Source organism: Patiria miniata, unplaced genomic scaffold, assembly GCF_015706575.1.
Source record: "Patiria miniata isolate m_02_andy unplaced genomic scaffold, ASM1570657v1 HiC_scaffold_8, whole genome shotgun sequence".
Lineage (NCBI taxonomy): Eukaryota > Metazoa > Echinodermata > Asteroidea > Valvatida > Asterinidae > Patiria > Patiria miniata.
This window is the reverse complement of record NW_024037075.1, coordinates 4,957,894-4,976,165: the sequence shown is the minus strand read 5'-3', so window position 1 is coordinate 4,976,165 and position 18,272 is coordinate 4,957,894. Positions and strand designations below refer to the sequence as shown.

Sequence of the window (18,272 nt, the reverse complement as noted above, 5' to 3'; positions counted from 1 at the left end):
TAAGCTTGCAAATAATCATCCCTTTCTGGCTCATTTTGCAAAGAGCTACATTAAATATTCATTAAGGCGTTAATTCAAGGGTAATGTGAATTTCACAGGCTGTTTGGCATTACATCAAAGTTTTTCAACGTGGTGCCGATAGAGTTATATTTGGTGGTGCCGTACAGCGCCCTCTATTGGTTCGACATCCTGGAACTTGCAGTGTTTATGGGCACGCAGGCTCAATAAAAAGCCATATTCTGTCTCGATAACATCAAATCCTGGAATATGGGACCAAACCTTAGAGTTATAATTAAATTCCAAAATGTCCTGAAGTTCCCTGAATAACGTCATTACTCAGTGTGGCGTAGTGGTTATAGGGTTAGCGACTCATCGGATCAGAGGTCAGTGGTCCGGCTGTAGACCATATTAGTATTGTTGTGTCCTTGGGCAAGACACTTCACCCCCATTTGTCTCTGCGATGGACTATATAGCCTAGGCATCCCATCCCTGGGAAATAGAATTATTTTCAGTCGCTTCATGTCAAGAAAACCGGAGATAAACGCTGGTGTGATGGGCCATTCATATTGGCTCATGACAGACTTTATGCGCCTATCAAATGTTTCCCTTAAATTTTGCCCGAGGGGTGGGGATTTTGTCACTACAAAAGTGACAATCCCCACGTCTTGAGTGGGGCAGCCTGGGAGGGGAGGGATGGGGGAAACAATTCGTCGCAGAGCTGACAAACCGACGAATAAGCGAAAACCTTGTTTGGAGTAATTCGCGTTTGAAGTTGGACACTTCTCCGGGCGCCGTATTTTACCCTTAATGTTTCGATAAAAAAACTGTTAGTATATATTCTGAATAAAATATGAAACTAAGTATCCAACAGGTCACTTATTTAATCGGAGAAGTTGTGCGATATGATTTTATTTGATCGTAAACGCATTCGTCAGTTTGTCAAATTACATTAATCTGCAATATCCGGTTGTTCTTCACACTGTTTGTATGCTATTCGTCAGTTTGTCGGATCGCGCGTGCAGGCACGCGCAATCCGACAAACTGACGAATAACATTCGTTGGTACTTTGAACGCACACCTTACATAAGCTGGTTACCAGCGAAATGTTTGTTTGCTATTCGTCAGTTTGTCGGATCGCGCGTGCACGCACACGCAATCCGACAAACTGACGAATAACATTCGTTGGTACTTGGAACGCACACCTTACATAAGCTGGTTACCAGCGAAATTTCGTATTCGTCACTATGTCAAATTATGGATTTGTTTTTGTGAGTGATTCGCCACAAGGGGGGCTCTGAATCTCAAAATCCAGACAAAAATTAAGAATGTTGGCATAAATACTTGAAAGAGCAACCTTCATAAAGCCTAAAAATAACAAAAAATCGAAATCGCCAAAATGGTCGATTCGCCGGTTTGTCAGCTCTGCGACGAATTGATAGGCGCATTACTGACTTTGTATTTCAAATCTTGATTCGTTGTTTCAGGCCCTTGGTCTTTGCGTTGACTCCAACACATTATCCCCCCCCCCCCCATGATAAACCATCCCACCAATCACCCTTTGGAAAATCCCCCCCCCCCTTCCCCTCCCAACCTCGTGGCCACTGGCCACACGCCTGCACAACAAAGCATTGGCGAAAGAGGAACGTATGCTTTTCTTCTTCCGTGTTCAGACTATTTCAAAGGAATTTAGTAGACATTCTGAATCTGATCGTGGAGAATACAATAGATCATCTGACATGCATGAACGATTGGCACAGGCAGGTCGCGATGATTTAGGTCACAAACAAAATGGCCCCATGCTTTGAAGACGCAGGGAGCAGGCGGAGTTCCCCAGCTAACACTTCATCTGCTGTGTACATTTCACAGATGTACACTAAAAGGTTTTGAGTTATTAGAGCAGTTTACAGAAGACAACATGCGTTCGTCGACACGATCTCCTTATTTTCCGCGACATACCCGATGGGATAGGGCGACCGGGGAGCCAGGAGTCTTTTCACCGGGGCTCCGGCTGCATGGAACCCGGCCCACACCCGCTCCCACAACACGCAGGCAGTCCGTGTCCTCGGTGCTTTCAGAGGTATTGTGTTGAGATTTACACATATTTTACTGACAAAAGATACCAGAATCTACTTTGGATCAGTGGTGGTGCTTGTTGTATGTTGATATGTACTATTCCGACTATTGAATCGTCCAAACCACAGTTTAGTGAATTGGGACGGTCCGAACTAAAGGATATGTGAACTGTGACGTCATGCCTACAAGAAACCGCGGGGCATCCCAACAATTTTAAGGAATCTTTTGCATGTTATTTTGCCCACATTAAAGAGTATATGTCAACATTAATTATGAACCATTCATATTTCCAAATGAAATGCATGCAAAGCAGAAGAGAAATGTGCGTTGGAAGCTGGCATCACGTGACCACACCATAAACAATTTCACATCGTCGATAGTTGAGAAGATCCCGACTTATTGTTGCGAAGTTATCTATATAAGTCTATTAACTGCGTATTTCTCCATTTTAATTAAATTCTGTATTTTTATCCACAGATTTGTCACAATCTACTAGCGAAAAAGCTTTTCAAGCCAAGGAATATTGTTTACTTGGTGATAAGTTGTGCTACTTTCGTCATGTTGGCCACTGGTGAGAATAAGTTATGTCAAATTATTATATAATTATTAAATAATCCTAAAACTACTTCCGTAGTGAATATGACCTTACGCCATATTGGGGGTACAAAAAGGACGTGAATCTCGGGTTACTTACATCTACTGAAGTTTGCAATTTACAAAGTTCACACGGCAGAAGATAATTGTTCAATAATTTATGTCGATATTTTGTTTCCTAGCAAGTCTGAGCAAACGGCCACTCACGCCAATCCACCTGCAACCATTGGATATCGAGCTTTCCAAAATGTCCCATAGTACACCACGTGACATCTATCCAACCCCGCCATTGGCTGATGGGTGCAACCAATCAGTATCGGAAAGTTCGACAGAGTTCACGGCGAACGGCACGCGCAACTCCAACTCCTCCTCCAGCAAGTCATTGGTCGAGCAAACCTCAGCTTCATCCAATCACAAGGCAGTGACGACAGGCGCAGAGCCGCGTCGAATCGTCCTACTGGTCACCAACCAAGGCTTCTTGGACTTCACCGACAACTTGCTGCGGAGTATCGAGAAATCCGGCTGCCATCCCAACATCACCATAGTGGCCGAGGACCAGGCGTCATTCCAGAATCTTTCCTCCCGTCAAGACGGGGGGCCACTCGTCATCAAGCCGCCCGATTTCAACAGCAGACCTCAGGAACAAGATGCGCTGGATTTCGGAGTGGTGGACTACGTAAAATTTATAAATCGTCGTCCGAAATACGTACTAGATTTCATTCAGCGGGGTTTTGAGGTGTTCTTCGTGGACAGCGACGCCTACTGGTTCAAGGACCCGAGCCCTTACTTCCAGGGTGACTTCGACGTCGCTTACGCGAAAGACTCACCCCATGATTTCAACGCTGGTGTTGGGTACTACAAACCTACGCCAAACACCGTGAAGTTCCTCGAGTTTTGGATTCAACAAATGACAGCTCAGGCCAAATCGAAGAAGCCGAAAGCAGACCAGGACGTCATGAAAATGATCATACGCTCTAAACACATACGTAATCTACGGGTGAAGGGACTGAACCAAGAGAGTTTTCCTTGCGCAAAACATTTCTCAAAGACGAACGAATGCGACAATTACACCTCTGAATCGGCCGTCTTTCATGCAGCCTATTTGCCAGGACATGACAAGAAAAAGGCGATGTTTCAGCAGTGCAATCTCTGGCTCTTATAAAAAAAATTAAAAAAATTGTAGGGCCCCCCCCCCCTAGAAAAAATTAAAAATAAAACCAAAAATCTATTTTTAGGCACTCTGGGTGTTCCTTTCGAGTACATGTAATCTTTAAACTTTATTATTTTAGTGCTAATCCGATGGGAATTTTAGAATAAAGTGCGCCCTCTGCAATTGATAGGGTTAAATTAAAGATATATTATTTTTTTAGATTAGGGAAAATTAAAAAAGTGGGCAAGAGGTTGGGTAGTTTACCTTTTATTAATACTGGTGTGAGGACGATGATGAAATTGAATTTTTTTTAACGAACTCGAGTTTTTATTTCAAGAGTGTTTATTCGTTTTTAATTGAAGGCAAGCGTCGCATCGGTACACATTAATTTTAAATGCAAATGAAGTTTAAACATTTTCCTTTGTGATATGTGTTGTTAATTGATTCTCTATTAAATTGAATGAACATTTATTTTCTTTCGACAATTTTGATGCGAGCCTGCGCACAACAGCCAATCGGAGCCGTCCATAATGAATTATACGAAGCAAAGACTGTTGATTTTCTACGGGAAGAAATAGAACCATAGGCCTATAGGCGCTTTTTGATTTTTGTTCAGCAAAATCACTTCATAATCCCTTGAACTGAATTAATAATCGTTTGAAAATAATTATCTTGTGTACTGAACTTACAGACGATATGAACAAAAGTAGGTATGGAATCGGGAGATGCAAGGGGGGGGGGTCGGCCTTAGCGCATCAAACCCGGTCCCCACAGATAATTATGTTGATGTTTAAATAATGGACTTTGTTTTAACGCCTGGGGCGATGTGTGGACTACACAATTATACGGACAGTTTCATATTTCCCCAACAATTTTCCTTTTGCACGCGTAGATCATAACTTCCTTGATTCGACCACCCCCCCCCCCCCCACCGACATGTGTTAGCGCCCTCTCGTGAACTATTGTTGTCTAGTCAACAGTAAACAATGTCAAGATGGCGTCGTCCAGTAGTGGTGGTCGAACGTCCAAAGAGTTGAAAATGATGATATCTGCGAGTAATCAGGTAGGTTATGAATGGTTATAAAACAGGGAAAATTGTAGCTTATCTGTCCAGTTATCATTTGTTGCTTAAAATCATAAATAATAATCAAAATCAAGTAACTTAGAATGAGTTTAATTGAAGGATGGACCGTTGCAAAAAGGTTGCAAAAATTGCAGTTGAATTTGCCATGTTTGCAGTGATATAGGCTAGGCCTAGCTTAGCCCCACTACTGTAGCCGCGGTATGCTGCGCTGAACCTCTGGCCACACACCGTGGTACTGCGCACTACTGAGGACGAAGTTTTCATAAATTTTACAGGCAGTTTCTTACCTATGGTTGTATTCTATGATGTCCCATCTATCACTTCTGGGATGCTTAGGTCTAATGATGTTCCATTTTCCGAGATATTCTTCAATCTTTCTGGAGCCCATAAGCACTCGTGAAACGTCTGGTGGTGGCAGCCATTTTGAATGTGACAAGAGATGACCTCAAGCTGTGACGTCGCGTTTATGCAAATTGCTTGTCGAGCGCGCGAGGGCGCGAGTTGCAAATGCGACGGCTGTTTCCTGTGTCGTAGATCCTGAATAGAGATCGGTGCACGTGGCCCCCTGACGATAAATGCATGGTACAGGAAACAGCCGTCGCATTTAGAAACTCGCGCCCTCGCGCGCTCGACAAGCAATTTGCATACACGCGACGTCACAGCTTGAGGTCATCTCTTGTCACATTCAAAATGGCTGCCACCACCAGACGTTTCACGAGTGCATATGGGCTCCAGAAAGATTGAAGAATATCTCGGAAAATGGAACATCATTAGACCTAAGCATCCCAGAAGTGATAGGTGAGACATCATAGAATACAACCATAAGAAAGTAAGAAACTGAGAATGTAAGAAACTGCCCTGAATTTTATGAAAACTTCGTCCTCAGTAGCGCGCGGTACCACGGTGTGTGGCCAGAGGTTCAGCGCAGCATACCGACGGCCATGCTTGCAGTGATATAGGCTGATAGGCTATGTACTTGTTGTATGATTTATTTTTAGTGTTGCACTTTGACAAAAGTTTGAGACAGTTTGCACAATAAATTGGGAGTTTGTGCAGCATACACTGTCCCTTATACAGGGGAATATGTATCTTCACTGCATGTTTCCAGTTGAGTGTCTAATATTATATTTGGAAAAACACAGGATGTTGATGAGATGCAAGGGAACCTGGACAAACTGAAGAAGCTGACCAAAGATGACAAAACTGAGGCAGCCATGCTGCGGGCCCGCATCGACGAACAGTCCCAGCTCATCTGCATACTCAAGCAACGAGCCGACGAATCTCTGGCTCGGTCGCAGACCCTGGAACGCGTCAACCGCGACCTGGAAATGTTCCGCGACAACGCTCAGGAGATTATCGAAACCGAGGTCAAGAAGTCGGGTCTGCTGGAGCGACGGTTCAACGAGCTGGCCGAGAATCACGAAGAGATGATACGCATCAAGGACGACTACAAGCACAAGAATGAGGAACTGAGAGCGGAGAACTCACGTCTCCGGGACGAGAACTCGCGTTTGTTCTCAGCGGCGCTCGTTGAGAAAGACGGGAAGATTGACTCATTGCAGAAACAGGTGACGAGTCTTAAGGAACAGTGCAAGGAACTCAACCAGTTCGTCAGGTACTGACTTTTCGTTGAACCAAATTGCTTGAATCAGTTGCCTAGGCTGTGACTCATGTTGCGTTTGTTATGTATTGACATCTTACTACATAAAGTTCAAGTCCTGGGCACAATTGAGGGGAGTTTGTGTTCACCAGAGAAAAAAAGATAATCAACAAACGTGGGCCAGGATTTCATTTTGGTAAAGATTAAGACTTTGGGAAATTAGGAATTTTGGAGAACTTGTGTTCTTGAGCAAGGCATTTTACTACAATTTTTTGTGGTGAAATACACCAATGGCGAGAATGTGGGCCAAGATGTTAGATGTTAGGTAGTGGCAGTTTGGTGACTGTTAATGCAATGAGTTCTGATCCTGGATTTGACCTGGCAACCTGTGTTCCTCAGCAAGCCATTTTACCACAATTTTTTACAAGAAAAGAACGACTGTAATGAATATGGCCCCAATGAGTGTTTATATCAAATGTCTTACTATCACAAAATGTTCCTTTGATACTCATTTTAGCCGACTGCAGACTGAATATCACGAAAAGAGCCAGGCGATGGAGGGAAGAATCAAACATCTAGAGAAACAACTAAATGACACACACAAGAAACTGAAAGGTAGGTCTACGTTTTCCATGAACTTGAGCAGTACTTGCTGAACTTGCTGAGGTTTTTCCACATTTCATTTCGCAGTGACACTGAAAATTAGATTAAAATGGCCATTTGAACTTAAATGCCGGCCAAGATGATTTCATTTTGTTGAAGGCACCTCAACTGCAGCAGTGGCTTGGCTGCACATATCAGCTACAGCAGGAAGGGTCGAGGGACTGGCTTAGGGAATATAATCCAAAGTCCAGTATTTAAAGATATAGTCCATCATTTGTAACTTGTACATTTTGTTCGTTTGAAGCAACAAACGTACAAAAAATCTGAAGAAGGGTGCTGAACAACTAACCTGATGAAGTCTCAGCTCAGCTTCAGCTGTATATTCCGAGAAAAACAGCATTCTAGGATCCGATTTCATATCAAAAGTTGCTGAATCATGTTTTGAATTGGGCCTGAATTCAGCGTCCGAGACACGTTCTCACTGAGCCGATTGCAGCTACGCGATGTCGCGCACCGATTTAATGAATTATAGCAACCGCGCGCGTGTGTGCGTAGTGCCAATGCTTGCACGTGCTTCACCGAATAAAAAAAACGAACTACAGGTACTAACTGAAATTTCCTACGGTGCGTCTTAAGATGCACCGTTGGAAAGGCCTTCTTTCGTTGATTTCTTCAAAATGACAGCTTACCAGAAAGAACAATTTCACAGGGAGTTTTGTCCACTTACTTTCTTTCAACCAAGTATGTTTTTCAACAATAATTACGCCAGTTACTTTTGGATAGCTGCAAATGATGGACTATAGCTTTAACTAAGACCATTTTTATCACCATCCTTATGTAACAGGTGCTCAGTCCCAGCTCCAGCAGCAGTCCGACAATCTCAAGAACTCTGACGCCAACCACTCCCTCAAGCTGGAGAAACTGGCAAAGGAGAAAGACGAAATGCTGGAGCTGGCCATGCACCGGGGCAAACTCATACAGGTAGGGGTTCTGCTTGGTCTGTAGAGGGCAGTGTTTGTTTCAGGTTGTATTTGAATGGTCAGTAGAGGGTGCTGTTTATTTTCAGTTTTGCAAGGAAAAAGTCAGTAGAGGACGCTTGTTATTTTCAGATTGGCTAAGACTAGTCACTAGAGGGCGCAGTTTATCATTGGTTGGCTAAGACTGTTCAATAGAGGTCACTGACTCACTGTTTATTTTCGGGTTGGCTGAGACTGGTTACTAGAGGGCGCTGCTTATTCTCAGATTGGCTGAGATCTGTCAGTAGAGGGCGCTGTATATTTTCAGGTTTGATATAACGGGGCACTAAGATTTCCATAATTCAGGACTAAGATGGGTATTTTCTGTCATGGTACAGGACAAGCAGCGAGAAATCAAAGATCTGCAAAGTAAGGTTGCCGAGGCCGAGAGAGAAGTCAGCAGAATGGAGGACAAATTTGAGTAAGTTCTTGAAAATCTGCTATCGAAAGGCCATTCCCTTTTTTTATTCCTCCATAATAGAAGGCAAAGAAGTTGGACAACAAAAATTGAACTGAACATTTTTTACTTTATATAAAAGTTACTCTAACACAGAAACCAAAAAACAAGCGAGAGTCAGTCAGTTAAGAAGATAGAACACAGACGACAGTAAGCCAGCCTTCTTGGTCCAGCAAAGATGGTAGCCCATAACCGTGAAACTTTCAGCAAAATTTAAACCACTCGCTAAATCTCTTTGTCCATTTTCTTGAAGGCGCGAAGCAGCGATGGTCTCAACCAACCTGCAAGTGATCAGGTTGAAAGGCGAGAAAGACGAAGCCCAACACACGCTCAAGCAAATCAACATGGTAATACTAAAGTCCTCGTTGTTTAGTCTCAGGCTCAGTCTCATATCACTTGATCATACCCTTCCAATTTTTCACCTTCCAAAATGTCTTTTCAGACCTTCCAAAATGTCTTTTCAGACTAGGGCCGTTAGAGGTATGAAATCATGCCTGACTTTTTTAGCGCTCTTCCCTCATTCACTCCGGGTCGGTTAGATCCTTGACTTTTTCCCATAATGCACTGCCCTCTTTAATAACCTCTTGGGAGTATTGTTGATGTTGTGAATAATTCCCATTTATTTCCTAGCGAATCTTGTAAATACTAATACATGTAGTTGCTTTCCATCGTAGTGACAAATTTAAACTACTAAAAATCAACGACCATCACCTTTAATTAATTCACAGACAATAAGATGGACAAATTTCTCTCTTTTTTGTTTGCAGGAATACGAAGCTTACAAGAAACACAGTAGCAGCCTCCTTGCCAAAGAGCGATCGCTCAACGCACAACTCAGGAACCTGGTCTCCTAGCAACGCAACTGATGCAGTCCTTGGTCACCAAGGTAACATAGTATAAACCCTTGCCTTGAAGGAAGAGGATGCTCTTCATTCCCTGAACCTCTTCAGAAGCGAGGCAAATTCATTTCGCAGCTGTGAAGCTTCTTAAAATCTTAAAACAAGTTGCGTTGTCCGCAAGCTCACTTTCAGTTCTAAAATAATGACACAATTTGCCCCACTCATGCACAGGCCTGTTCTAATGTGTTACACAGCTTTTGTGTCACACTACTGGCCTATGCTATCTTCCGCCCCATTCAATGTATTAAAAGCATTTTTTCAAAAAGCAAGCTGCAGATTTTTTTTCTTAATATACCCACAGAAAATATTTATTCATATATCACTTACATCAGATTTGATGTGTTTGCCCAATATTTGAATAAATTTCTTTAAAATCAAATTGTTTCTTTAATTTGTACAAGCATTGTAATTTAATACAAGCTAAGCCTTGTTGGTACATGCATCCATACATTTTGAAATTACGGTCAGACGACCAACATTTTTACGTCAATTTACTTTCTTCTTTTTTACAAAATACAAATGTGCTCATTCAAATTTTGTACTGTATTTTTAACATTTTAGACATTTGTAGTGTCCGCAATTTTACTCTCTACAGCTATCCATTGCTCTGTAAATAACCTTGAAGGCCAAACAAAATAATTTATGCAATAGGCTTAAGAGTGAATTGGTCAGTCTTTTGGCGCTCCCGGCCTGATGTGTCTCCCGCTGTCAATGGTGAGGAGCTCCCCCGTGATCATTGCCGCGTCATGTGATGCCAGGAAGCCAATGGCTGCAGCTGCCTCCTTGTCTTTGCTGTGTTTGCCCAGGGGGTGCTCCCCCTTGCCGCTTTGCTTCACCTAATATCAAATCAATTGCAGATGAAAGTAAACTGAAATTTACAATAGATTGCTGTCTTCAACCGAAAACCAGTACCTTTTTTATTATTTTTGGTAAATAAAAGGGTATTTCGATGGGAAAATGTATTCACAAAAGGGTTTCACGATGGCTTTGTTGACAGTTACGTTCTTTTATAACAAAAAAGTAGACGTTTATGTCAAATACTGTGGGTTTTTGGTCACAATGTTTTTCCTGAGTTCTGTTTCTTTGGCCAAAAAAAAAAAGTATGCCTTATGTCATGCAAAACTATTTCAAAACAGAAAAAAAAAAAAAAATTTAAAAAAAATTGCGCTTTCCATCGTATCAACAATCTCAAAGCGCTTTACAATTATTCCCCAGTTCCTAAGGCCATGAGACCACACGGCATCCGATATCAGCGCATATTCGGTCCTCGACCCTGACAGGTACCCATTTATACTCCTGGGTGGAGTGAGGCAATTGTAGTAAAGTGTCTTGCCCAAGGGCACAAACACCATGTTCCTAGCAGGGTTCGAACCCACGCACCATCGTACATGAGTCAAACAACGTAACCACTGGACCATGGCATTCTACAATATTGCTGTTATTCTTTGTTACCCGAACGACTTCCAGAACTTCGCTGTATATGAAATAATCCAACTTACTTTAGATGGTCCGTGGCCATTCATAAATGTCCCTAAATCCACAATTGCACCAGGGCTAAAACAAAGAGAAAAGTACAATAGGTTTTACTCTCCCTACTTAATGAATATTTATTCCATGTTTTATGTACAGAACGTATTATACAGAACGTCCTAGTTTTCCAACCTTTTTGTACAGCAATATTTATTAGTCAAGTGATTATCAGTTTTTATACAAATGAATTTTGAAATAATTCTTGTACAATTACCTGTATATTTTTGAAAAAGACAAATGTATTTAGAAAGAAAATAAAAGCAGTACTTACTTGACGGAATTTACGCGGACTCCCTTAGGAGCGAGATCTGAAATTGACAAAACCATCGTTTGATTTTATTGTGTTTATTGTTTACTTTGGGATATTAATTTTATTGTTTTTGCACTTTCTGTCCTGTTTTTTTTTTTTTTTTACTCTTTTTCTGTTTGCCTCTTTCCCTTTTTTTCGTATAGTCTTTTCTCTGTTTTGTTCAGTTTGCCTCCCTTGTAGGGACGAAATTCTCCTCTTTCATTTGTTTAGTTTTCAAAGCTTTACCAACTTCTATTTTTCTCTGATTTTTCTAATTTTTGAAGAACTATTAGTCAGCAACTTACCAACAGAAATGCTTCGCATAAATTGGTCTAGCGCCAGTTTTGCCATGCTGTAGACTATCTTATCCGTGCTCTGCAATAAGAAACAGGTACAACACTAGCAGATTTTATGTTTACTGGTAATAGCATTCTGTCTGTGTCGCCAGATTGGGTTTTCGAATGCAATGGAACTCCAGTCTTGAACAAAGACTACTTCACTTCGAGAGGGTAAAATATCCAACACACAATAAAAAATCTTTAGACTCGATCTGAAGTTTTTGCTACAATGGGCTTGATAATGGTAATTATTGTTTGTGCTAATTCCAACTTACCGATGTGAAACTTGGAACATTGTAGTTGATAACAATGCAGCCTGCAAAGACATGAGTATGGAAAAGTTAATGTTTTAGTCCCACCGCATGTCAAACAACAAGGGAGATAGTCGTAGTTCTTAACAACTCACTGGAAAATGCTCGACACCTAAATCAGCAGATATCAGTATACATGTATACTAATTAAAAGATGGCTTTCGATTTTGCAAAACACGCATGGTGGTCTGAGTAATATAGGCCTATATGTTACACTGTTAATATGTTAAGGGCACGTGTGGTCTAGCGGTGGAGCACAGGATTCGTGATCGAGAGGTTGTAGGTTCAAGCCCCACCGTGGCCATGCGTGTTGTGCCCTTGAGTAAGGCGCTTTACCTCAATTACTCCTCTCAACCCAGGTGTTAAATGGGTACCGGCATTGTTCAGTGCTGGGAAGGTAACAGACTCGCTGTGGAGGAGGTGTGGCGATTCCCCCTCACAGCAGCATATGAGTCTGGCCCAATCGCTAATGAAAGAGAGATGGGCACTCCGTTCCTGTGAACACAGGTTCGTCCCCTTTACCTTTACCTTTATGTTACACTAAAACACAAATGCATGAGTGCAGTATAATCTTCACTTACTTCATAGATTAAAATTACCTTTTGTGGCAATGAGGTGCGGTGCCGATAGCTTGGTCAGGTAGAACAAGGATCTTACATTTAGTCTCATCGCCTCATCGTACAGTTCGGACGGCGCCTTGTTCTTGTCACCAAGTATGCCGCCCCAGCTGAGATTATGCACCTGGAACAAAAAAAAATCATGAAGCAAAATATGATGTTAATTAAGCAGTAATCCGTAGCTGTGAACCAGTCGCAGCAAAGGTAATTTTCTCGCAAACCCGTGTGGCTGGTAACCAAATTTTACCAAAGTAATCGATATTAATAATTAGCCTAAAAACGTCCCCTTTCAATTGAGGTTTTTTTGTGTTCTTATTAATTTACTCACCAGAATATCTAGTTTGCAGAATTTCTCCACCGTTCTGGCCACAACTTCCTCTATATTTTTGTCCTCTGTCAAGTCACCGGCAAGGAGCAAAATCTATTTCCAAAAGAAAGCTTTATTCATGAGCTAAACGTATTGATGTGGCCCTCCCCCCCCCCCCAAAAAAAAAAAACAACTGTCAGGAGTAAACAAAACAAAAAGGAACACATCTTCACAAAACAGCTGAAGAAGAGAAGTGTATAGACAAAACTCATGTCTGAGAAATGCTTTCAATTGAGAGGATGGGCAAAAATCACTTTTGGGGCACTTTATGATACACAACTTCAAAAAACTTTACCGAACTCGGCAGTGCCCTAATCACCAGACCCTAAACAGCGCCACCAATCGTGCAACTTATGATCTGATTCACCTGTTGTTCTGAAGCACCCAGTCTTTGGCACTGTCGAGCTAACTCCATCAGTTCGTCCTGATCTTTACCGGTCATCGCGAGCAGGCAACCCGCTGATGCTAGCCGTCTGGCCGTGGCCTGCCCAATGCCAGAAGTCGCCCCTGTTTATAGGGACAGATATTAATTTTAAATAATCATCTTTAATAAAGGTAAAATAGGCCTGCTTGCCATCAAACAAAACTACCAGATTATTATGAAATACCTTACTTGACTGTAAGTGAATAAAGTCTCAATCATCCTTTGAAATCCTGGCACCTAGTGTGCTGTCATTTTCAAGAAGAGTGAAAAAAATTATCGACTTCCAACGACGGTCGGTCGACCGGCGTTGGAAGAAACTGACTTTTTAAATACTGCCCCCAATTTACCAAATTCAGTTAGTCCACATTTTGTTCGCAATCGGTTTTACATCCGTAAACGGGTGCAAGCCAGCTAGACTTGTATCCTGACCTTAACATCCCCCAACGTCTATAAATTGCTCCGTTTCGTCTGAAGTAGGGTCTGGGAACCAGACTACATGAACATAATTTTTCTTTGGGTTTTTTCAGCATCCGAACAATATTTGCTATAAAAATACTAACTCCCAAATCCATCCATTTCTGAAAATTGCAGCAAAAAGCAAATATTGTAAGTCCTTTGACCCAATAAAAATACAGAGAAGAAGTGTAACGACGGACGACTTGTGTCAGAGGAGTCTGTCTAGTTGGCCGCACAGCCGCCTCGAGTTGTCTCAACGGTCGAGTTGTCTCAACTGAGTTGATTCGACTCGTCTTGACCTCGGTGGGATTATTGCTTTGGGCAAAGATATCACCAAACAAGTTGCAAACGCCAAACGCTTGAGTTGTATATTGGTTGATATGAATTCATAAATGAACCAAATCAAACTGACTCGCTCATGTATTCCTCCAAAAAAAATCAGGTATACCTTCCGAAGAGCCATATCCTATTAATCATGAGTACTGTCAAAATAATTGTGTTTTCGGTAACTATGAGATGAGAACCATCGCGAGGATTAAATCTTGCTATGCGGTGAACCTGTTGTAGTTTTCGAGCAAAATTAAACTGTCCTCGAAAGATTTTATGTTAATGACCCAAAATACTCTATCTACTATAGACCTAACTTCGTAAAAGTTACCGGACAAAATAGTCTACAAAGTATGCAGATATCAATACGTTTTGGTGATACATTTTTTACCTGTGATGAGCGCTACTTTTCCCTGGAAAGACGTCATTGTGGCTTTTTGTAGAACACAGACAATCGATCAGCGCTGGAAGAGACAAGTCTTTGTGTATACATTTGCTGAACACTGTTTAGTGTGTATCGTTTGCAAGTCTGAATTTCAGCGAAACACATACCAGCAGAATTGACATCGTGGATGAACGCGCACAGTAAGTTACAACGTATTAGCAATCATGCGGACATTTTGAAGCGGGAATTTGATGTAGGTTTCGCATCCACATTGCGCATACTTAATACATAAACATGACATTATGTTAAGAATGAGGGTGGATATTGGTGTCAAGTATAAAATAAGGGATATCGATTAGCTCTAGAATTATGGTCATATTTTCTGCCACAAAGTTTCCATATCGAATTACACACGAAATTAAATTGGATGGTATCATTGTTTTCTCATTTATTTTTACAATGTTGGTGTTGATATACAATATTGGTTGCACATTGAGTCATGCACTTACAATTAGCAAGACGAGTTTTTAGTCATTTTTTTTTATTTTCATCAATTCACCCACTTTTTGCCAGTTCGATTTCTGTTTTGCAGGATTTAAATACAAATAGTTGATTTAAAAAGGGTAGAGAATTGATTAAATAGTGCTTTTTAATGGATAAAAAAAGGGTTGAATAATTAAACCATCACAAATACCCGAATGTTTTAAATCGTGGGAAGTTTTCTTGACTATAAATATTGACAGTCATAAATGAAGAAGTCGTTTTCACACTTCAACTAGAATAAAGAATAATTATGTGGGATAACTCTGCCACAAAACGGATCAAATTTTAAATACAGTGTAGTTTTGTCTGGATTAAAGCCTCACATTGCAAAGTTTTGAGTCACAGTTTAAAATGTTTTAAGAACCATTGATCCCTCCTGACGATACGTTAGTTCTACTGTTCATCCGTGAAGCGGCACTGTTCAGCACTGTCTGACCGTGACACACGGCCGGCCCGGGGCCCGGGTTAGAGTTGGTCAGCCCGGCGAAATTACCGGACTCCAAGAGTTTCTTCAGGTTCCCGTCATCGGCCCGATTGCCGCTCAGGACGTCCCCCATGAAGGTGATGTAGAGCATAGCCAGGCGGAGTGTCTCGATCCTGGACAGCCGTTTCTCGTAGGTGAAGGTCGGGACGTTCTTGCGCAAAACATCAAAGGCCTCGTTCAGGTTGAACATGCGTCTGCGCTCCCGTACGTTAGCCGCTTTGCGTTGCGACGCAGTAGTCACCCGCCGTCGAGTCTTGGACTTGGACGGTGTATGGTTGACTGCACCGCTCGCGGTCACCTTCGTGGGTGCGTGACGGGGGAGATTCTGGCTGTGCACGGTGATGAACTGGATGCCTGGTAAAGTCCCGTGATGAGTAGCAATCATACCGGGATTTTGATAGTTCACTGGAGTTTGGATTAGTGCACCGGGGGATACCGTTTGAAATTCGGAAGTTTGGGAGTTTGGAAGAGCATGGGTTGGAGAACAGTCTGGTTGTCCCCAAGCAAGGTTGTTTACAGTGCTCCCTTGGTGGTTTGGCAGGCTCGAAGCATCGTGGCCGAAAGGATCAGTTGCCAAGTTGTCGATGTCGATCAAACCGTTCAAATCGGTCAGTTGGTGTCCATCACCAACAGCGTCTATATCATCGAAGACACTGGTACTCAGGTCTGTGTAGACAGGAATCTGGTTCGCGTGAGGCGTCTCTGAGTCTTGGAAGGTTGGGGCGAGATGGCCATTGCTGCTGCTGTTGTTATTGTTAGAGTCCATTCTCAAGACGATATCAAGCAAGGCGTCTGGATCTTGCTCCATACTTGCCGCCATCCGACTTATACCCAAAGTGGAACTTGTTCCGATGGTCGGAGGTTCGAATCCCGCTCTAAGCAATCTTCTTTGAAAACTCTTTCGATGAGTGAAGTTACCAAGTCAGTTTCTCTTGTGGGTTTTTTGAGTTTCAAAGCAGCAGCTTGAGAAAACGTTCACGGAAACCCAATGAATCACTTTTGAAGTAATAACTTGAGTTTCAAATGTGTAATCTGTCTATTGCATGTCACAGTGCAGTACAGCCTGTGTGGTAATTACTACACGTACAGGCTCACTTAATTTGCGGTTACTGCTAGATTTTTACATGCGATGATTTCTGTGATGAGTTGCATTGGAGCTTTTATACTTTTATAGAGGTCTAAAACTCGGTCCAAAAATGGAGGAAATTAACCGTCAATTGGTCAGCAGAGTTTCGTCACAGGTCACTGGCGTCGTTGTATTGTCACCTCATTGGTCGATATGAACTCTCGTAACTTTACCCTGATTCAGTTAATTAAATCGCACCGAATCCCACACAAGCGGTTTTTAGCGTGTACACTTTAATTTCGTGAAAACGGGCATCATGACAAAAAAACACAGGATTTTTGTTGCAGAAGGTCGAGCGTGTAATACGCAAAACCAAACAGATCGGCAGCAGATGTCGCGTGCCGCTGTTTGCCGACAGTTTACCGTCAAGCACGGTCGGCCCCTGGACACTCGACTCGGTCTGCGTGATTCTGGAACAATGAGGGTGGGGCATCCTTGAGTCCACCCCCTCCCCCCCCCCCCCCCCCCCCCCCCCCAACCCACCACAACCCCATACTCCTAGTAATCCCCCTGTTTACGCTAGAGGATTTCCTAAGCTAACGGAGCGGTGTTAAATCCTCCAAAATCGCGCGGGCAAACAAGCAGCGCTCGTGACCGGCACGCGTAGCCGCTCTTCTCCGCTTAACACCTCGGCTCAAGGTCGTTGATGTATCAAGTCTTTTCACCCCTCTCCCAAGAATGGCACAAAGATCTTCAAGTGGGACGGCCCTTTATGCCTACATCAAGATCTCGTCTCTGGCTCTCCAGGGTGCCTCTTGAGCTAATATTTTCCGGGTTTCGGGACAATTTTACTTCATGTTTCTATTTCAAAGAGACAAAACATTGAGAGACACTCGAGATTGTGTTGAGAAAACGTGTCTTGATTTTGTCGAGTCTGGGAAAGCTTGTCGCGACACTTGTTTGAAGGACTCTTTAAAATTTTTGTCGTATTGTGTTGTGTTTTGGGTCAAAATCTGAGTCAACGCCCGAGAAAAGGCAACAGGTTGTCTGAGAAAACCGCTTCACCTGGGAGGGAAAAAAATATAGCAAAGTACATAAAAGATGCACCACTCACAAGACCACGTTTCGATTTGGTATACAATTTTGGGGGACCGAAAATCTTTTGTTTTGTTTTGCTCGTTTTGTTTGTCGGGGTGTTGTTTGTTTGTTTGTTTGTTGAGTTGATGGGTTGATTGTGTGTTTGTTGGGTCATTAATTATGGAGTCGTTTCTCAGTAAGTCGGTTATTTTACTGTTAATTTTACTTCTTCTACTCATTTTGAATCCTTGCACATTCGTTTTGAACAAAGTGAAACATGACAACGAACTGTTGAATGTGCACACAGTTCAAGATCGTCCGAATGTCATCATAATGACTGATCTTGAGTGATTAGGTCACGACAGTTTGAGTTACTGCAAATGTCGGACGACAAATTTATCTGTGAATATTTTAGACCTAAAGGGGATTCCAAAAGAGTCGAAAATATGGCGTTTTGACAAACAAAAACTGAAAAGAAAAGGATCAAAATACCTTCAGCAGTCAGACGCTAAATACAATCGACCTACCACTCGCTAGTACAAACATTTCACAAATTAGCTGCAAGTTCGATAGAACAATCAA

The 18,272-nt window shown here is 42.2% G+C and overlaps 4 protein-coding genes across 4 annotated transcripts; 2 read left to right on the top strand and 2 right to left on the bottom strand.

The window, feature by feature from the left end:
- The first annotated feature begins 1,710 nt into the window (after positions 1 to 1,710).
- Positions 1,711 to 4,288, top strand: LOC119719299. The gene is made up of 3 exons (XM_038188708.1): positions 1,711 to 2,077; positions 2,551 to 2,644; positions 2,850 to 4,288. Exons 1-3 carry the CDS (start codon positions 1,916 to 1,918, stop codon positions 3,827 to 3,829), a joined length of 1,236 nt encoding a protein of 411 aa, XP_038044636.1. The 5' UTR covers positions 1,711 to 1,915; the 3' UTR covers positions 3,830 to 4,288.
- A 147-nt stretch (positions 4,289 to 4,435) lies between these two features.
- On the top strand, positions 4,436 to 9,924 carry LOC119719300 (coiled-coil domain-containing protein 89-like). The gene is made up of 7 exons (XM_038188709.1): positions 4,436 to 4,880; positions 6,044 to 6,516; positions 7,019 to 7,116; positions 7,949 to 8,085; positions 8,459 to 8,541; positions 8,831 to 8,924; positions 9,345 to 9,924. The coding sequence occupies exons 1-7, from the start codon at positions 4,812 to 4,814 to the stop codon at positions 9,429 to 9,431; spliced, it is 1,041 nt and encodes a 346-aa protein (XP_038044637.1). The 5' UTR covers positions 4,436 to 4,811; the 3' UTR covers positions 9,432 to 9,924.
- Positions 9,925 to 9,953: 29 nt separating this feature from the next.
- Positions 9,954 to 14,657, bottom strand: LOC119719301 (uncharacterized oxidoreductase YhdF-like). The gene is made up of 9 exons (XM_038188710.1): positions 14,527 to 14,657; positions 13,296 to 13,435; positions 12,890 to 12,982; positions 12,544 to 12,685; positions 11,909 to 11,949; positions 11,601 to 11,670; positions 11,278 to 11,314; positions 10,976 to 11,030; positions 9,954 to 10,312 (listed from the first exon to the last, which is right to left on the bottom strand). The coding sequence occupies exons 1-9, from the start codon at positions 14,561 to 14,563 to the stop codon at positions 10,145 to 10,147; spliced, it is 783 nt and encodes a 260-aa protein (XP_038044638.1). The 5' UTR covers positions 14,564 to 14,657; the 3' UTR covers positions 9,954 to 10,144.
- Positions 14,658 to 14,987: 330 nt separating this feature from the next.
- LOC119719185 lies at positions 14,988 to 16,670 on the bottom strand. Its single transcript, XM_038188546.1, has one exon. It carries the CDS (start codon positions 16,365 to 16,367, stop codon positions 15,420 to 15,422), a length of 948 nt encoding a protein of 315 aa, XP_038044474.1. The 5' UTR covers positions 16,368 to 16,670; the 3' UTR covers positions 14,988 to 15,419.
- Positions 16,671 to 18,272: the final 1,602 nt, after the last annotated feature.